Raw genomic sequence first — 19,121 nt, 5'->3', positions numbered from 1 at the left:
TCAAAGTGACGTGTAGGCGTAAAGACGCATTAACATGCTTATCAAAACTACATGCTCTTTAAGAGCCAGAGATTGCCCCGCTCCAAAAGGAATAGAAGATTGCTGTCCGCCGATCGCTGTGGCCCTCGTTATTCGGAGCTACCGTGGAACGTGTATTTATTCACGTAAATAAGAAATTTTGCGTTGCAGTATAACGTTATGGAGACCTTTGGGCAGCACGTATACGACATCGCTCTCCGACTCTTCTGTGGTCAGGAAGCGTTTTAGCGGCATTTTTAGCCTACGTTTGCATGCCACCGCGATTTTCTCACAGCAACTGCAAGCTAAGTAAGGCGAAGCCGACCTATCGCAGACGCCAGCAAGATCTTCCTCATTCAGTCATGTATCTACTTTCACTGAACTGGCTGAGCCCAGCTCAGCCCCATCGAAACTCTCGCCACTTGAGCGTGGTCCTCGGCTTTTCTCAGCGAATTAGATGAGAAAAACTGATCAAACTGGGATCAAACTTTGAAAGCAAAAGAAAGTGACATCTTTTAAACGAGAAGCGCTTTCGATCAGGTTTTTCGAACAACGCTGTGGATTACTGGCCCATTCTTGCGTCGGTGATTACGTAAGTTTCACGTCAGCAGATTGTAAAAAAATAGATTGGAACACTTTTACTTTGTAGGGCCCCAAGATAGCAACAAGTCGCCTAACGAAGAGGTGAGCAAGTGCCAGGCCACTACGCTCAAGCGGAATGAAATCGTTATACCGCCTAGTATATTTCTAGTGAAGAACGGTCGCTACAAGGGCTGTTACTGTGGAATAAAGCCAGTCAACTCACTGCTCTTAACGTTTCGAAACGTGCAGTATTTTGCCACGCTAAGCCGAGCTCCCCACGGAATCATATCGCAAGCTTTAAATGAACGTAGAAACAACTCTTAGTATCTGTTGCAATCGCAGGCATGAGCAATGCAATAACTGAAGGACATGCATGAGTCGGGCCTTAAGAAATGTATTACGAGGTGCAACGTATCTGAATATGGATAGATGTCGCCCGTGCAATGAACTGGTTTTGCGATGTACGTCATCTACTTGTGCTGACCAGTGAGCCTTGCTATATTGGCGCGGGAGAGACAGGTACTCTTATTAGATACCGCAGGTTTGGTGTCGTGCAACACTTTTGAGCCTTAAAATCAACGCTGGCACCGGGTACATTACAAAACGCCTGCATTGCTGCATGGGAAACCTCCACAGACTTTTTATCGACGCAGAAATAGTCAACGTCATCGGCATATGCCAGCCTGCGAACTTCAGTTCATCGCCGTGGAAGTTTTGCTCTTGTAAGATACATTCGCATATTGGATCTAAAACATGTATGGACACTTTGCTGAGCTGAACTGCGATAGGCGAAAGCCTATCTATGAATGCCTCTGTAGCTGTTGTCTGAACTGTTCTGCCAACGGACGCCGCCAGGGCCGCGAGCCTGAGATGCAGTCACAGGCATATGGCTTCAAGGTTTGTCGCCGATGTGCGCGCACCTCCGCCCGCATGTCCGTGCTCTGCCACGCGCCCACTGGCACAGCGCTGCTGGCATGGCGCCTCCTCTCCTTGCTCCCCTGAGAGGAGATCGCCGCTTTTCTGCGTCTTCCACGGATTGCGCCCGGACACTCATGCGCCACTAAAGACTTACGCCTTAATATAAGCGAAGGAGCAGTGGCAACAAAGGTCACCCTTGGCGCACTGACGACATCAGATAGATTAGCTGTGAGAGGGAACCGTTATCAATCAACCTTCCACGATCCCAGGCATGCTTCTGCCGCTCCAAAGCCAGCCAGCTCTTCTAAACCTTCAGCGCGTTCACCCTGTTCAACTTTGTCGTCTTTCTTTCTTGTGGCAGGTTGCGCTTTCTGGCGCCATGTTGGTCTTATTTCGCACTTTTTCCGAAGGGGGCTCGCTTTTCCCAGTACTTAGGCTACGAACAAACTGTGCGACTTTGTAAGGACTTCTTCTACTCTTTTTTTCTCTGGAAAGCTTGAGTATAACCAGCCTTGCCAAAAACACAACAAATGGCCCTCTAGAGAGGTGTGTGCCAGATGTCATTTTTCTTCGGTCTTACTTGGCCGATTAGCGGTGGGCTGTGAAGCTACTTCGCTTTTTTGGCGAAACCTTACAGAGATGGGACTCTGAGGCTCACAATCAGCCAACGCCTTTAAGTCTGCACGAGAATCATGAAAACGGGTTGGCACTACTGATGGCCACTTTCTGTCGTGAAGCACTGGCTATACGCACTGCACTGGAATAATACCGCTTCGCCTGGAACCCTTCAGCGCTATCATGACCCTGCGATGATCGCCACGCATCGAGTTTCTCCTTATAACACATAATGATGGCAGCTTCACCTAGTGTGTCATTGTATTTCGGCCTCTGTTAGCATGCTTCCCGCTTCTGTCATAAACGTCAGTAAGACGATTGCCTAGGTTATGTTGTATTTCGGTGTTCCCCACCCATGCGGCACTCATCCGCCTTTTTGCCGTTCCCCCTCGCCGCTATCTCAAACTCCTAGTCACTCGACCAAAATTAGAAAACATCTTGTCTAAAGTGGGAACTTCTAACTTTTGAACTGTGCCAATAGATAATACTCACCGTTTCAAGGTATTCGCAGGGAGTTGTGCTCCCATCTTGTGAAAGTAATTACGATGTATTTCGCACCCATGTATTAAGTTGCAACTGCAGCTTTGATTTAGGCCTTTGCGCACTACACTTCTCATGTTTAAATCGATGGCCTTCGCCATCATAGACATCATTGTCCTTGTCATAATAATTCAAAAAAATTTCTTCGGATGCGGTACTTCCCGACTTGCGTGCTTTGAAATGGAAATTCCTCTCCCCTGCTTCCGCTCTCATTTCGTGCCGTGACGGCCATGGTTCACATTATTGATTCAACGTCTTTCTCCTTTTCTAAACAGTCCCTCTGAAGGCTCATAACAGTTTGAGGTGGAGTTCTCCATTGTGGACAAGGACTTTATATCAGTGTTGCTTCCCAACTGATTGTCGACGTAGACGACTTTCATCCCCTTTCGCGAATGAATACATATACTACCAGGAAGACATCATTTCCCCGAGCTTCAGAGAAGCTACACAAAGTGCTCACGTGTCTGAGCACCGCCAGTCTCCAGCTCTACACAGTTAAATTCCAGCTTTGCGCCAAGGTCTTCAATGTGCTTAGTCACTTCTTTAGCACGTGGAAATTAACAGAGAAACAGACAAAATGGCTGTTTTACTCCAGTTTCCTCATTTGCGTCATCAAAAGCAACTTCACAGCTTCGCTGTCTCGGTTCGTACTTTCGTGTTTGTGGTGGTGGCAAGTTCATATAGCGTACCTGTCCCACAAGAGGGAGTTTTGATCTCGCTACACGCCGCAAGTTTCTGCTCGGCATGAGCGAGTCCAACCGTAGTGCTGCTGTGCACTTACTGACCAGCTGAGCACCTGAACGCAGCCTCCGCATAGCTTCAGGCTTCAGGGTAGTGCACTTTACCCCGACGTACATCACAGAATCTGCCACAAATTGGTTCTTGCATTGTCTAGTTGTCTCCATCTCAACGTTCTAATTGTCTTTTAATGACGATATGAATTCTGGTGAGCGGTGATTCCACAAGACGCACAACTGCATTAACACCAGTTTCTTCCGGCCCTATTTTTCGTTAAACATCGCTAAATACAGTGCATCGTTGCCTCTACACCACAAAGGCTCAACTTCCGCTTTCGCCCGTCTGGCTTTCCGTTCTAAAATTCAAGATATCAGAGGCCACTTGGAAGGATTCGAAATCATTAGTGAAATGGAACTCATCAAGGCCTACCCACAAATCGTCGTTGGGACTGCCGATATCCTGAAAAGGGCTGTAACTGCACACTTTGGCCTGTTTGAGTATGCAGGCATACCCTTTGGGCTACGAAACGCAGCTCAAACTTTCAAAAGACTCGTTACCTTGGTAACGCGAGGCCTCCCGGCTCTATTTTGCCTACAGCTACGACATCCTAGTCGCGAGTCCCAATCCACAAGATTATGAGCGTCACCTCTGGGAACACTTTCAACGCATCCAACAAGTTGACGGGGTTGTCCACCCCCGGAATTACGTCTTTGGGTCTTTCGAGCTCGAGTTCCGGGGTCACCACATCTGGGCGCTGCGAATTCGTCCACTGCTCTCCCACGTCCATGCCGTGCAAGACTTCCCAGCACCCACTACCCTACGCCAACTGCATGAATTTTTGGGACAAGTGAATTTCCCCCGATGCTTTATGCCGCACTGAGCTGAGTTTCTACACCCATTCACTAACCTTCCTCGCAAGATCAAGGGCATCTCATCCACGCTTTCCTAGTCTTCCGAAGCTCAAGCTGCTTTCAGAGCTGCTAAACCAGCCGTCGCAGATTGGGTACTTGTCATCCACCCGACAAGCAACGTGCCTACTTGCATGATGCTGAATGTTTTCAGTGTGGCCATCGGCGCTGTTGTTCATCATCAAATCGACGCCGAGTGGCATCCACTGGCCTTCTTCTCTCGGAAGTTCCAACCAGCCGAGACTCGCTACAGAGTTTTTGGCCGCGAGCTCCTCGCCACCCACTACACCATCCAGCGCTTCCTGCAATTCTTGGAAAGCCAGCCATTTCATGTTCTAAGGGATCGTAAGCTTCTGGTGTACGTCTTCCGTGTAGTCTTCGAAGTACGTCGCACATGAACTTCGCCAACTGGCCTATATATCGGAGTTCACTACGGTTATCCGGCGCATCAAAGGCACGGAAAACGAGTCAACTGGTGCACTTTCCTGCATCACCTCGCTCGGCACTTCTATATCAACCGCGTACTAGGACCGTCTAGCTCGGGTGCAGATGAACAACGCCGAGCTGAAAGTGCTGCGTGACCATCCCCGTTCCCTCCTTCTTGAACTCATTCTTCACGGGTTTGTGCCTCGCTCACTCTGGCATGACATGTCGCTGGCTGCAGCTCCCTCATTCATTCTGGTGGCCTTCCCTCGTACGGTGTTCCAGTCCCTTCACGACACCTGCAATCCCAGCATTCGAGCCACGCAGCGCCTCATTAAGCAGTGCTACGTCTGACCAAGCATCAACATGGATATTCGCCAGTGGGCACGTTGGTGCCTCGCGTGCCAATCCACCCAAAGTGACCCATCCCATGAAGACTTCCACGCACTCTTTCTTGACATCTGGCTGTCAGTCTGAGCACGCCCATCTTGATTTGGTTGGACCGCTTGCTTAACCTGACAACTGCCAGTACATTATAGCAATGATTGGCCGCTTCACTCATTGGCCCGAAGGCGTGCCCGTTCCGGACATCACTGCGGAAACGGTCGCCAAATCCTTTTCTCTGCATAGGCTCCGCGCTTCGGCTGCCCCAGCATCGCAACCACTGATTGCTGCCAGCAATTTGCTTGTATTCTCTTCATTTCCCTCAACTGCCTGCTCGGCGCTGACAACTGCCGTACTACTCCGTACTCGTCCCTGTACCAACGGCATGGTTGAGCGGCTTTCCCACCAACTCACGGATCCGCGCACTGCGCACCTGAATTGGCAGCACCAGGTCGACCACCATCCTATGGTGCTTTTAGGTCTATGTAATGTCCTGCGACACGACCTCGGCTATTCTCCGGCCGAAGTCGTCTATCGTCCAACCCTGCGGCTTCCTGGAGTCTTGTTCAACCCTTCTGACCCATCGCCCCAGCCGATGCAGTACCTTAAATGCCTATAGGATTGCATTCAGCAACTGCGCCCCGTCCCGCCTCGATCTTCGGACCACAGCATCTTTGTGTAGCTGGACCTTGCGTCTTCGACCCGCATTTTTCTCAGGCAAGATGCTGTAAAGGCACCTCTTACAACTTCCTAGGATGGGCCGTACCGTGTCCCCTGGAAGACGGCGAAGTTCGCCACCATCCGATTGAATGGTCACGAATACGTCGTCTCATAAGACCGCTTCATACCGGCCTATACCTCTATCGCGTCCCACGCAGTTCCCCGCGAATGTCGCCGGTGTATCTGCGGATCTGCATCTAACCAAGACAGCACTGTCTCCACTTCGTCGACGAGTATATTGCGCCATTCCATGTGGGCGGCTCCCACCGATGCCACTACGTGCAGACGCTAAAGGTCACCGCTCTCGGTCCGCTTTGCTAAAGATAAGGAAAATAAAGTTGGGCGTCGCGTGCTCGCGGCACAAGCACGGCACGCGCTAGTGAGTTCTAAGAGCTTGCGACATTGGTCCTCCAGTTCTGGCACTTCGCTGCAACCCTTCGGTTCGCGACACGTCAATTGAATACTATGTACCATTGTATTCGACTCCACCTTCATGGATGTCCCCATGCGACCACGTACGTTCCTTGAAAAAAATTTGTTTCTTGTGTAATGCGCGGTCATGAGATAAGGTGTCGGCGTACCGCTGCTGCTGAAGAAGGGAGGACGCTTCGGTGCCATGCACTCCGACGCGTGGCTTAATTTTCGGGGCATTGAAGTCTTGCCGCGGACGAGAGATACAGCTTACGTGAGATATTGCTGCGGCGCTACGTGTCTCCTTACAGCGCCCTCGAAAAGACATCTTCATCATGTATCGGGTCACGGCGGCATGTCCGATGGCTGTCGACGCAGTGCAAAGATTGTTCATGTTCGTTTCTAGAAGACATTCGCGCGTCGCTGAACTACTATCGTGTTTGTGGCCACATTGGCCACATTCGTTAATTACTGTTAGCGCTATTTATTTTCTCCGCAGTCTTGACTGTTTATATTGATCATGATCGCACGCATACTACGCGGGCCCTGTCTTGGAGCTACCGACTGAATTTGTTGGCTTGGCCTTTGTCTCACAATGTTTTAGTGTCTGGTTTTGTTTGCCAGGAGAACGCGTGCACAGAATTCCTAATTTTATTGGCGTTCCTTAAGGATTACTTCGAAAAGGAAATAGCTCTTGTGTCCGTCTATCGTCCCGGACTGTTCCGTCTGGGCAGTGGCAGCACAAACATACCTAGTGCAGCGCAACGCGTTAGGTTGTCCAGGGCTGCTTTGCTGACGGCATATGGCGCGAGGTTCTCCACCTGTCGAAAGAGTTTGGAGATACTGTAAGAGTCCAAATGACTAAGTTTAGCAGTAGCATCATTAGCGGTTTCTAGTCGGTAGCAACTATAAATTAAGAATTGTAACAGCAGTAGTTAAAGTACTACTACCATGAAAAGTAAAAACAGTATTTTGCGAGAATAAGAGCACTTTTGCAGTAGTACTAGAGCCGTTCTTGCTTACGCCACTGTCACAGTTGCATATATAGTATTCCTATCAGGAGTAGTACTAGACGTAGCATTATAAGCAATATCCTTTGTAGCAGCTGCAAGAAAAAAAACGAGCCATTCGATTGTGTGAAGGTGGTTTACCAGCGAAGCTGCTTAACACACCACACGGAGGTGGCGCATAATGTTGAACAACGGTACGAACTCAGTTATTTTCTTGATGGGTGGTCTTCGTGACGAAAGGTATGCACACTAATTTATTGTTTTGATCGGCCGTCATTATTTTACTTGGAACTGCAGTCACATATTTTATTATGTCGCCGCTTGGTGGTCGGTTGGGCCGAATCGGTGGGGCATCGCAAGGAATATGTCAGCAACACGGAACGCGTACCCCACTCCCTTTTCGGTAGAGACAGATCCACATTAAAATTACCGACAACGACATCAGTGGTAATGTCATCGCAGCTAAGCCAGGGAAAGTGAGTAGCCATGAACCTTACTGGACTATGAGTCATTAAATTTTTTGCTTGCTTGCGGGGGTATTAGTCGCTGCTCACGGGGTAAGAGCCATTGCTCACAGGGGTATGAGACATTGATGGCGACAATTTTCGACATGTTGTGTTCTGTATGTTCTATGCGTGATTGGAAAGAATTTAAGCACTGTTCGCTTCACTTTTCTGAGCGCTTGTGGCTTCTGCCTTACGGGGCTATGAGCCATTGTATTTTACTAGGGCAGCATGAATGCTTACAGCGGTATGCGCCATTGATGATGATAGTTTTTGTTCATGGAGAACAAGAATTCATGGGATGGAATAATAATAGGTACATGTATGTTGGAGATAAAGACCATCGGCGCTACCGGTTACAAACTGCTACAAATTGGGTCGCATATCTGGCTCCCCGCAGTACACAAGGGCAGTGCTCGAAACCTATACGATATGTTTTAACATTGTCGGCCTCACCGCTTATGGAGCACACAGCCTTAGTGATAAAGACAGCGCTTGAATACCAACACCGCAAGCAGGCAATCCGTATCAACTTCTCGCGGTTGCCATAAAATACGCAAAGCAACAACAAGAAAAGAACAAGGATAACGTCAAAGTCATCCTCCTTAAACGCGCTAACTTTCGCGCGGCGGTGCAGTCGGTGCTGTCTTCGATTACCTACATGTGCTAAAGCGCTTCCTCACAGAATTTTGGTGCATGTGAAATGGGGTAAAGAAAATGTATCGCATATTCATGCTTTTCGAGCACACAAAGTCCAAACGTAATGCCTTGCCCGCATTCGCGGAGTTACTGAATTAATTTCCGGTAAAGCCCAATTCCATGACGAGTCTAGTCCACAGCAGCGCGGCTACCATATCATTTATTTGCATTCGCAGAGGAAACAGGACAAGATATTTCACCACACGGAAAAAAAATATTACCGTGGCAGGCACTGAGCGCGCCAATCAATCAAGCAGATAAATAGTGCAGTCGGTGGTGGCGCCTTTGGTGTTTGTACTTGGAGCAGGAGCTTCTTTATTTTAACCATAACCAAGACTTCCTCAACCCAGTAATATGTTCGCATACAGCATATGACAATGCAGCTTTGTAGTCTAAGTGAAATAACATATTCTGCATACATGGTCGTGCCTTTTGCTATCTGTCTAGCGTAGCGTTGGGCATGCCTCAAAAAAGTGTTTTCTCGTTGAGCCCTGACGCAAGGGTAGTTTGTAGAACATGGATAATGATATTCTATCCTGCTGCAAAAAATGCCGTGAATATGTCGAGCATTACCGACTATAGGTAACATCTCAAAAAAAAAACTATTGAGTTTACATTACTTGAGTGATCGACATGTGGTGATCGACATTACTCAGTGATCGACATGTGGTATGATTGCTATTTCTGAACTTTTCAGAAGTTGGAATAAATTTATACCTGCACGGCTATAAACGCAGAAGTCTGGCTGTGTTAAGGGCAAGCGGTAATCAGAGATGTACCATCCTGCGTATTTGTAATCCTGGTTTTGATGTATGTAGCTGCATTGTTGTTCCGTTATCGCAGAGCGCTGGTGAGCTTTTAGACGTTCTGCAGCGATGCTGCCAGCTTGGGGAACATAATGGAAGATCTGAGGTGTCTTTCACCTCTGAAGGTTGCTGTAGGAAAATTTCACTTGAACGGATTCTACCAGCGATTCGGGCGACCCAGAATAAACCAGCGGCGTTTTCATGCGTTTAGCCATGTGGGTTTAACGAATTAATTCAGATTTCAGAGATGAGAGATAATATTAGAGAAGGAATGGGATACGCAGCTTAGCTGATTGAACAGAATGGCTCAACGAAATTGAGAGCTGGCGACGACTGCTTTCGGGCAAAAATAAGTGCCCATGCTACCCACCCCACAAATAAAGCAAGAAAATCGTGTGCGTTTCTCGACCCGGTTTCGCGAGATACGGAATTTACTTACCACAATGAGCGATGCAACGCTGGAAACGTTGACAATGTTGCCTGAAAGAAGAACGTATGGTAATCTTACAGTCCTCACGCTGGGATAGCTCTGAAAGCAAGACGTGATCGCTTCACGTGCTTGCTGCGGTTCACACAACTCTACCATATAAAAGGCTGCCCATTGATAAGTGACCAAAAGGATTGAAGGTTTTGAAATATGCGCATAAACCATTTTCATTAAGGTACGTTCAAAGCACATCCTTGGCCCTTCTCTCAATATGTCAAGGAATGGTTATATTTTCGTGTCTAATATATATACCAAACAAATCCTTAGAAAGCGCTATTTACACCACAGGAACGTGTTGCGATCGTACACAAGCTTCGTAAAATAAAAAAAACACACTAACAACTAATGGCGCCTTCTATTGGCGCAAAACTGCACGTACAGCGTCTCCCGCAGCGTTGAAATGTGCTTTATCACCGCGCGTAGCTGCGGCATCCAAAGTTGCGTGAAAGATTGAAAACTATTTTTTTAGCAGAAAGTTGCAATAACCTCCATTGATTAGAAATCATCGGAAGCGTAGGTTGTTGTGAATATGGCCGTATCGGCAGCGTGACGGTATCATAGAAGGCGATGGGGTGCATTTGGGCATATCAGCACTGTTCCACTTTGTGCGTACCCTTGCTTCAGGCAGCCTCATAGTCAGTGAATAATATCTTCAAGGATTTCTTTTTTTTAACTCAAGCTTTCTTGGCCTCTTCATCACACTTTCGTTCCAGCTTTTATTCGTATTTAATCCCTATCCAATTGTTACGAGCGCTCTGCCATCTAGCAACACATGCGGCATCCTTTCCAAATACTTAACAGTCCTGAACGTCAAATCAGCCCAGGTCGACTTTGGTATCTCACTAAAGCTTGTGGGCAGCTGTGTTCTTAGTTCACTCAGGGCATATTGGAGGCGTGCGCATAGCATCAAGCAATTTAAACCCGCGGATATTATCATCGGGGTGTCTATCTGCAGTATGAAAAGCATTTGCGTTTCGGAACGGCTCGCGTGTATTTAGGCGAATGCCTTTTATGCCCCAGCAAGCAAAAAATTGGGCGAGCGTCCGGCATTAACATATATAAAGAAACCCACGTGACCAAATGATGACGTCACGATGCCGGCGCTGGAACTGGCGACACGCACTGCGGAATCTTACGGTGAACAGCCACGGCGTCGGACGAATGCCGTGGCTCACTCACAAAATTGGATTAACGTGGATTAAGGAGGAATGTTGATTTCAATTTCATACGGTATATGCGAGTTATATTGCCACACAGCTCTACCACTCAGGTTGCCCGTGCCGTGTCTTGCATTCTTGTCAAAGTTGTTCCTCGGAACATTGAGAATGACAGTCCCCGCAAACAAATTTCCTGAACCAAAACACCGGCAGCGCATGCCTTTTATATCAAATCTTCTCAGACTTCAGTGTCAAAAGTGCGAAACAGTAAGGGAAACCTGAAAATGATGCAATTTTTTTCCCACAACCTCCGGGATTGGCACACTGAAGAGGCCGCGTTTCTACCAGAAAGCTTGCCTTCGTGCATAGCGTTCGCCATCAGCATTTCCCGGTACACTTTTCGGTTGCATAAGCTGCAGTTGATGGAAAGCGTGAGAAGCAGTCAGGGGTCGTTGAGTTCTATCACGCTCCCCTCTTACAGGCGAAGCCAAAGCATCCTCCAATTTTTCGCACAGGAATGACATTTCAAAGCGGAGAGCTTTAAGGACACCGTTGCGCAGAAATCCGGCGTCGTCGATGTTGTTGGTGCGTTGACAGTGTTGGCCGTGCGTTGGACATGGGCAAAAAAACTCTCGATGGAAGTGAAAAATTATTCAGAAGTCAAAGAATGTTCGCCTTAACGCCTAATTTCTCAATGTGGTTGCTGTAATCAAAGGAGAGTAATTGAGCTAAAGGAAAATTGGGGTTTAGGTGAAAATCGAACCCAGGACCTTTGGAACGCGAAACGGCCACGAAGGCTCATTGGTTCAAGCTTGTTAGAGGGGGTCGAGTGAATGCTGAGTGGTGCTTAGAGTGCGGTGCCTTATAGAGGTGTGATGTAGCGTGCAAAGTAATTATTATTACGGTAATTAAGACATGTCAAATTAGACTGAAGTGAATGCGAGTGGTGGGGTGGTTCATTGTACTTAAACAAATGAATGTGTGTGTGTCTATCTTGTATCGATAAGCATGTTCCGTTCTTACTTGTTAAAGTGCCTTAGAGAAACGTACTGACGCGTACATGGTAATTGTGAGTAGGCTAAATAGGAATTTGGTAAGTAGATTGAAGTACAACGGTGTTGCGATTAACTTGAACTCAGATGACTGTATGCGTGTGTATTGGCTGTTGCTTATATAGGCTGTTTGTATAGAAAGCATGATAAGCAAGTCGTGGTGAGAAGCGAGAGCATTAGGAGCAGTAAGGGGAATTTTAACGCTGACGCGTTCTACTCGTTAGAGGCCAACAGCTAGGGTTTAGGATCTCGCGGGCCCGCGTACGCGGTGCGCACACAGAAGAATGTGGTCTTATTCCGAAGACACTGAAAAAAAGCGGGAAGCGCACAATGTGCGGCTTCTGCAAGAGGCATCACATCATGTCATCAATTGTCATCAGGGGACATCATCACTTGAAGCCGACTTCATCGCGTGAAGTCACGTTTGACGTGATCAAGTCATCGGCTTAAGTCATCAGGCGATATCGTCACGCGACGATGGCGTTATTGTCGTTTATTCGAATTACAATCAGAAGCTAGCATGTCTGCAGTTTTGTGTGAAGTTGTACTCTAAGAAGTTGCTCACGCAATCTACATTGACAAATGGAATCAGTCCAACAACCCAATTGCGCTTGGCGGAGGGCCTAGGAGAGTGAGAATGTATACTGCGCTTCCGCACGCGTGCGTGTGCGCGTGACGTACAGTCAACAGCAAAAGTTTACGGGATGCGGTTTCCTCTTCAAATGGGAATTCCTGCACTGTTGAGGCATGACACATCGTATTTAATGAATCACTGTGTAGGTGGCGAAGGCTACTACATGCTGGAACATTTAATTCGAGGCTGTGTGACCACGCTTTGCGAGAATTCAGCTTCTTGGCAGATCCTGCGTCCCGTAAACTTTTGCGGTTGACTGTACGTCGGTCTTGGCGGTGGTGCTTGTCTAACGTCGTCTGACATCGGCAGCAGCTTCGCTGTACATCTATTTTCAGAGGGTGGGAAAGAGGGGCATTTTTTTTTCTTGCCCTGTGGTCCATCGAAAGAGTTCTGTAGCCTCTGGAGCAATGAAATTTTTCATTTTGTTCACTGAGCGCTATAATTGCTGCCACAAAACAAGGATCGAATCCTGGCCATGGCGGCCGTATTTCGATGGGGGCTAAATGCGAAAATACCCGTGTATTTTGATTTAGGCGCACGTTAAAGAACCCCAGGTGGCCCAAGTTTTCGGTGTCCCCCACTACGGCGTGCCTCATAATCAGATCGTAGTTTTGACACGTAAAGCCCCAAAATTTTATTTTTTTTAAATTTTAACCACAACACTAGCGCAATTTTTTAAATATATATTGAAAATTTACACGGAATATTTGGTATTAAAACTATGCGGAAAAGTGACGTAAACCGACTCATTCTCCTTGTAGGGAACCTTTCTCGCGTGAAAAGGATAAAATAGCACAAAGAAAGCACGATTAAACGGAAAGATTGATTGAAGAGCTGGTTCTAAGACAAAAAAATTAAATCTCGGAGTTCGTCTTTTCCGAGTGCTGTTCTAGCATATCTAAGTACCAATTCAACCCAATTTCATTTTCTTAACTTCACGTACAATTTGTTTGCGGTGTGATCAACTTGTGCATGACCACAATATATGCGCCCGAGATCCTACATTCATGCCCAAAAATTTTACTCTGGGATTACAGGGTTGGGCAATGAGCCACCAGAGGAGATGAACTCGAGAGAACGAAACAAACACAGAGATGCGTTTTTGCTTGATACTCTAGCATAGTTAAATTCCAGGCTTCGCCCTTTTTTTCCTTTAGTCATGGGGCCACCACAACCAATAAAATGCAGTGTAAAACACACCTTTTGTATGTCGCAAGTGCGGCACGGCGTTCCTGATCATGGACAGTGGACCCAAAAAGTTCGTGTTCCAAACTCGGTTAAAGTCTTCCAATGATGCATCTTGGATTGACTTTTGCATGGGGATTCCTGCATTGTTCACCTGTGATGAAAACAGCGCAGCAAACAGACAATTCCTGAACGTCTAAGTTACATGAGAAGGCTATCTTTAGATTATTCAAACAGGAGTCATGCAATAAATTAAGAAAGTGATCATCGCAAAATTGTGCATTTATATTACCACGTAGTCGGTACTGTCATGTACAATGTTGCGTTAGACATTTTTTTTTCGAAACGTGTTTCAAGCTGCTTTTTTGTGTGTCGAGCATGTGGAATATTTGAGAATCACCTGTGACAGATAACACACTTGTAGCCCTGCAGCTCGATTTCTGGAAGCGGTTTACTCTAATTGCGTAAAGAATCAAAATGCCCATTATTGACAAGTCAGCAAAATCTCAAATGTTTTGAACTAATCACTTTAGGGAATATAATTCAATTTGAGAATTGTGGTTGGTGATCTCGTACGGCGTATCCACTTGGAACGAATCCTCATGATGGCACTCGTTTGTTTATGCATGTATAAGCATAATTTTGTTTAAGCACACTGATACATCAACCAGATTAGTCACGGAAGTAGCCCACATTGAGCGTAAGGGCACGTGGCGCATTAGCCAGCCTTCGATCTCGCTTTCTCAGCAGGAATTAATTTACCTAGATAGCTTGATACAGTGGAAGCGTCATTCCAGCGTGTGCCAATGGAGTTACGTTCGCATGCCATAATTTTCTGCCAAGACTGCGTCCACTCAGCAGAAATTTAGTTATCGAGGCAACAATGTTCTCGTCAACCAACAATTCGTAGCTGTGGCAGACGTCAGAAATAGCCCGATAGTTAGTAATTACGTCATTATTAACTGCATTGAACCTACTAACTTTACAGCTCATTACCTGCAGTGCACATGCCCTAACTGCGAAATTGAAGTCAGTGAATAGTCGACGCATGTCCAGTTAGCACGAATCCTGAATATAGCTGCCTCGAGGTACGCATGCCCCAACCTTGCGGCCAAATGCACTCTTGTTCCTTGCAGCATTCGCGTTTGATGATTTAACTTTTTTTAACCGCTGTGAGAAAGGCTACGTGAAAAAATTGGTACCTAATTGCTGACTGCGGGTCTTTCAGCATGCAGTGACTGCGACGAAAGTATATAAAAGCGCACTGGTACCTTTTTTTTTAAATGCTCAGTTGCTGTTGCTCCCTTATTGATCATCAATGTGCCTAATGGAGAGCAGAATTTCACCCGCAAAAGCTAATCTTCTGCCTAGAATCCGCTTTGATTAAGCGGAGACACTGTCGCTAATGCACTCGAATTGACTGCTATTATCCGCTGAAGCATCCGTTGGCTGCACCAGCAAATCATGGAAAAACAACCTTAGGATCATCTATGTCTGCACGCAACCGTGACGCTACGCTCTGAGGCAGTCAACCACACTGATATTTAGGCTGTCATCACCCGGACAACCAAAGTTCCTTGCAGGGTAACATAACCGCTTCACTGCACCACTGTGCACGTTAGTGGACATCAGCGCAGAATAGCCATCGGCACACCGTCCATGCGCACTCCAAGTTCGCGCATTTGCTCCCTCGATGCGATTTATCTGCACTCCGATCAGCGCAAGTAATATCGACAATATCGTCAATATCGACAAGCGAATCATTGGCGATAAGTTTACGTGAGGTCATCATCATCATCATCATCAGCCTGGTTACGCCCACTGCAGGGCAAAGGCCTCTCCCATACTTCTCCAACAACCCCGGTCATGTACTAATTGTGGCCATGCCGTCCCTGCAAACTTCTCAATCTCATCCGCCCACCTAACTTTCTGCCGCCCCCTGCTACGCTTCCCTTCCCTTGGGATCCAGTCCGTAACCCTTAATGACCATCGGTTATCTTCCCTCCTCATTACATGTCCTGCCCATGCCCATTTCTTTTTCTTGATTTCAACTAAGATGTCATTAACTCGCGTTTGTTCCCTCACCCAATCAGCTCTTTTCTTATCCCTTAACGTTACACCTATCATTCTTCTTTCCATAGCTCGTTGTGTCGTCCTCAATTTGGGTAGAACCCTTTTCGTAAGCCTCCAGGTTTCTGCCCCGTAGGTAAGTACTGGTAAGACACAGCTATTATATACTTTTCTCTTGAGGGATAACGGCAACCTGCTGTTCATGATTTGGGAATGCCTGCCAAACGCACTCCAGCCCATTCTTATTCTTCTGATTATTTCCGTCTCATGATCCGGATCCGCCGTCACTACCTGCCCTAAGTAGATGTATTCCCTTACGACTTCCAGTGCCTCGCTGCCTATTGTAAATTGCTGTTCTCTCCCGAGACTGTTAAGCATTACTTTAGTTTTCTGCATATTAATTTTTAGACCCACTCTTCTGCTTTGCCTCTCCAGGTCAGTGAGCATGCATTGCAATTGGTCCCCTGAGTTACTAAGCAAGGCAATATCATCAGCGAATCGCAAGTTACTAAGGTATTCTCCATTAACTTTTATCCCCAATCCTTCCCAATCCAGGTCTCTGAATACCTCCTGTAAACACGCTGTGAATAGCATTGGAGATATCGTATCTCCCTGCCTGACGCCTTTCTTTATTGAGATTTTGTTGCTTGCTTTATGGAGGACTACGGTGGCTGTGGAGCCGCTATAGATATCTTCCAGTATTTTTACATATGGCTCATCTACACCCTGATTCCGTAATGCCTCCATGACTGCTGAGGTTTCGACTGAATCAAACGCTTTCTCGTAATCAATGAAAGCTATATATAAGGGTTGGTTATATTCTGCACATTTCTCTATCACTTGATTGATAGTGTGAATATGGTCTATTGTTGAGTAGCCTTTACGGAATCCTACCTGGTCCTTTGGTTGACAGACGTCTAAGGTGTTCCTGATTCTATTTGCAATTACCTTAGTAAATACTTTGTAGGCAACGGACAGTAAGCTGATCGGTCTATAATTTTTCAAGTCTTTGGCGTCCCCTTTCTTATGGATTAGGATTATGTTAGCGTTCTTCCAAGATTCCGGTACGCTCGAGGTCATGAGGCATTGCGTATACAGGGTGAGGTATACGTGAGGTATTCCCACGTAATGGTATTCCCAAAAACTGATTATTTAGCCACTGCAACCGTTTTACTTCCAGGCAAAAATACCTACTCCTTCCAGTGCATGGTACACTGGAATTATGCTACACTCCGGTATATTCTAGAGCAACAAATTGGGTTTTTCGTGCTACAAAGTTATTTTCTTTTTTCTTACTACCAGTTTTACTAAAAAAGTACGCTCGTGATTCCGTCATTTCAATACAGCAAGCTACCGCTTCTGTACACAACCGTACATGGAAAATTAATCATGTAGCGCAATCAATTACTAAGGCGCATCAGTGAAACACAATGAGTAACTAAGGCATACCAGGACTTCCTTTTAGTGTCAGCGCTTATTACATGGTCATTTGAATAGTTCACTGGTAAAGCTTGATGGTTTAGCGCAGCAATTTCAGACGCATAGTCCTTTTCCAATACGTCATACTAAATACTTAAATGCATCGCGCTTGGTAGCGTTTAATGACCGTATCCGATGCATGAAACTCACGAGGATATCAAGTTTTCCGAAGTGCTTTACGGTTTTATCCACCACATCGGCGACATCCTTCTCCACCGATACGTCACCGGGAACGACGAGCACCTGCAAAGTAGTGGGATGCAAAATAAGAAGGATAGATTATGGTGTATAATATGAACTGTGAAACACCGTCGCAGCCGCGATTGTTTGGCTACATTTACCGTAAAATGAAGCGCCTTTATCTTTGCGGAGATTTACAGTGAATTTGTTTCATTGAGTGAGCACAACAGTAAGTACCCAATCGTGATACAACATGTCGTGGCGGCACAGTGGCACTGACGTTGAGCTCATAAAGACGCGGTTGGGGGCTCGATTCACGCCCCCTACCACGGTATTTCGTTATAGGAGGAATGCGAAAACACCCCTGTATCGTGCTTCAGGGGCTCATTGAAGAGCAACTCGGGCGTTTTTTTTTTTACCATATTAGTATATTGTCATATTAAAGTGGCGTTGACAGTCCTGTCACCGGTAGGGTGATTCAATTTGCCTAGAAATCCATCAATAACTTCAAGTAAACAATAAATTAGGTACCTAAACCTGAACGCGTAGCTGATTCGTGTGACGGCAGGATGAGTCGGTGACGTCAGATCCTACACTACCGTAATGTAAACCCGCAGTACACTTGGTGCTAACACCGAAGAAGCGAAGCTGATGATGTCTCCTGACGACACATGGAGCTTTGCAGATTTTCAGAAGTAGAGAGCGACGATTTAGAATAGGGTTTCAGTGCCAGCGGTGGTGTAGTCTCTGACATTACTACGACAGCGTGGCCAGCAGAAAATGAAGAGTCGCGAACGCAACCAATCTTTAAAATTCATTTTCAGGAAAACTAAATGACTTGCAGCCATATAGTTTGGCACTGATAATCAGTATGCAAAAGAAAACATATATTAAAAATTTTATTAACATGAGTGGAGATCGAAAATTGGCCGGAGTTTCCCTCTCCATTATTGAAGCATCATCCGGAGGACCACTTCCGCCGTCTTTCGCAAACCGTAAATTGATATGGGACGATAAATTGCAGAAAGAGCGTTGGTATTTCCATAATTTTTTTAGTGTACCCTCGGGGCCAAAAGCATTGCAGATGGAACTGATAAGAAAGCTTTAAGTGCTTCGATTTCGGCTTCGCATATCCTTTGGAAATTCTCACGTAAAGATGACGATGAGGGAGAAGCACCATGTGACAATCTGGTAAATAATCAACTGCTGAGGATGCAAGGCAACGAAGCGGGACTCCAAACAAGAGGATGCGCCCCTCGTGCGTTAATTACGCATGCACGCGCTGCCGTCTCCCCTCCGGTGTCTATGACGGCCTTGACGCCTTGTTTAGCAGCTCCTCGCATCGCGCAAACGAATGAAGCAAACCTCCCTGCACGGGAACTGTCGAAGATGTCCGTAGCATCATATGGCCGTCGGCGTGGTGCGGAACGTATGTATTCCAAGTAAATGTGGGCGTTTCTCTGCCCGTACTCTTGACGCATGTATGACCAAATAACGCACACGACATCAACATAAGAACCACCCACATAATTAGTACACGTAAGACATCCGCTACCATGCCGACCGTTATATAACCCTGCGCCCATCTCGGACAGTTCCCGT

At 46.6% G+C, this 19,121-nt stretch overlaps 1 protein-coding gene across 1 annotated transcript in view; it reads right to left on the bottom strand.

Moving 5' to 3' along the window:
- LOC142574767 (glucose 1-dehydrogenase-like) overlaps window positions 1-19,121 on the bottom strand; it is a 41,460-nt gene that overhangs the window by 13,363 nt on the left and 8,976 nt on the right. Inside the window, exons 3-6 of the mRNA XM_075683785.1 lie at window positions 17,490-17,582; window positions 13,806-13,944; window positions 9,715-9,755; window positions 7,009-7,078 (exon numbers count right to left, since the gene is read on the bottom strand). Coding sequence (XP_075539900.1) covers window positions 7,009-7,078; window positions 9,715-9,755; window positions 13,806-13,944; window positions 17,490-17,582 — 343 coding nt within the window. The remainder of the gene's footprint in view (window positions 1-7,008; window positions 7,079-9,714; window positions 9,756-13,805; window positions 13,945-17,489; window positions 17,583-19,121) is intronic.

This window comes from Dermacentor variabilis, chromosome 3, assembly GCF_050947875.1.
Source record: "Dermacentor variabilis isolate Ectoservices chromosome 3, ASM5094787v1, whole genome shotgun sequence".
In the NCBI taxonomy this organism is placed as follows: Eukaryota; Metazoa; Arthropoda; class Arachnida; order Ixodida; family Ixodidae; genus Dermacentor; species Dermacentor variabilis.
Note: the sequence above shows the minus strand (reverse complement) of the source record. Positions and strands in the feature narration are given on the sequence as shown.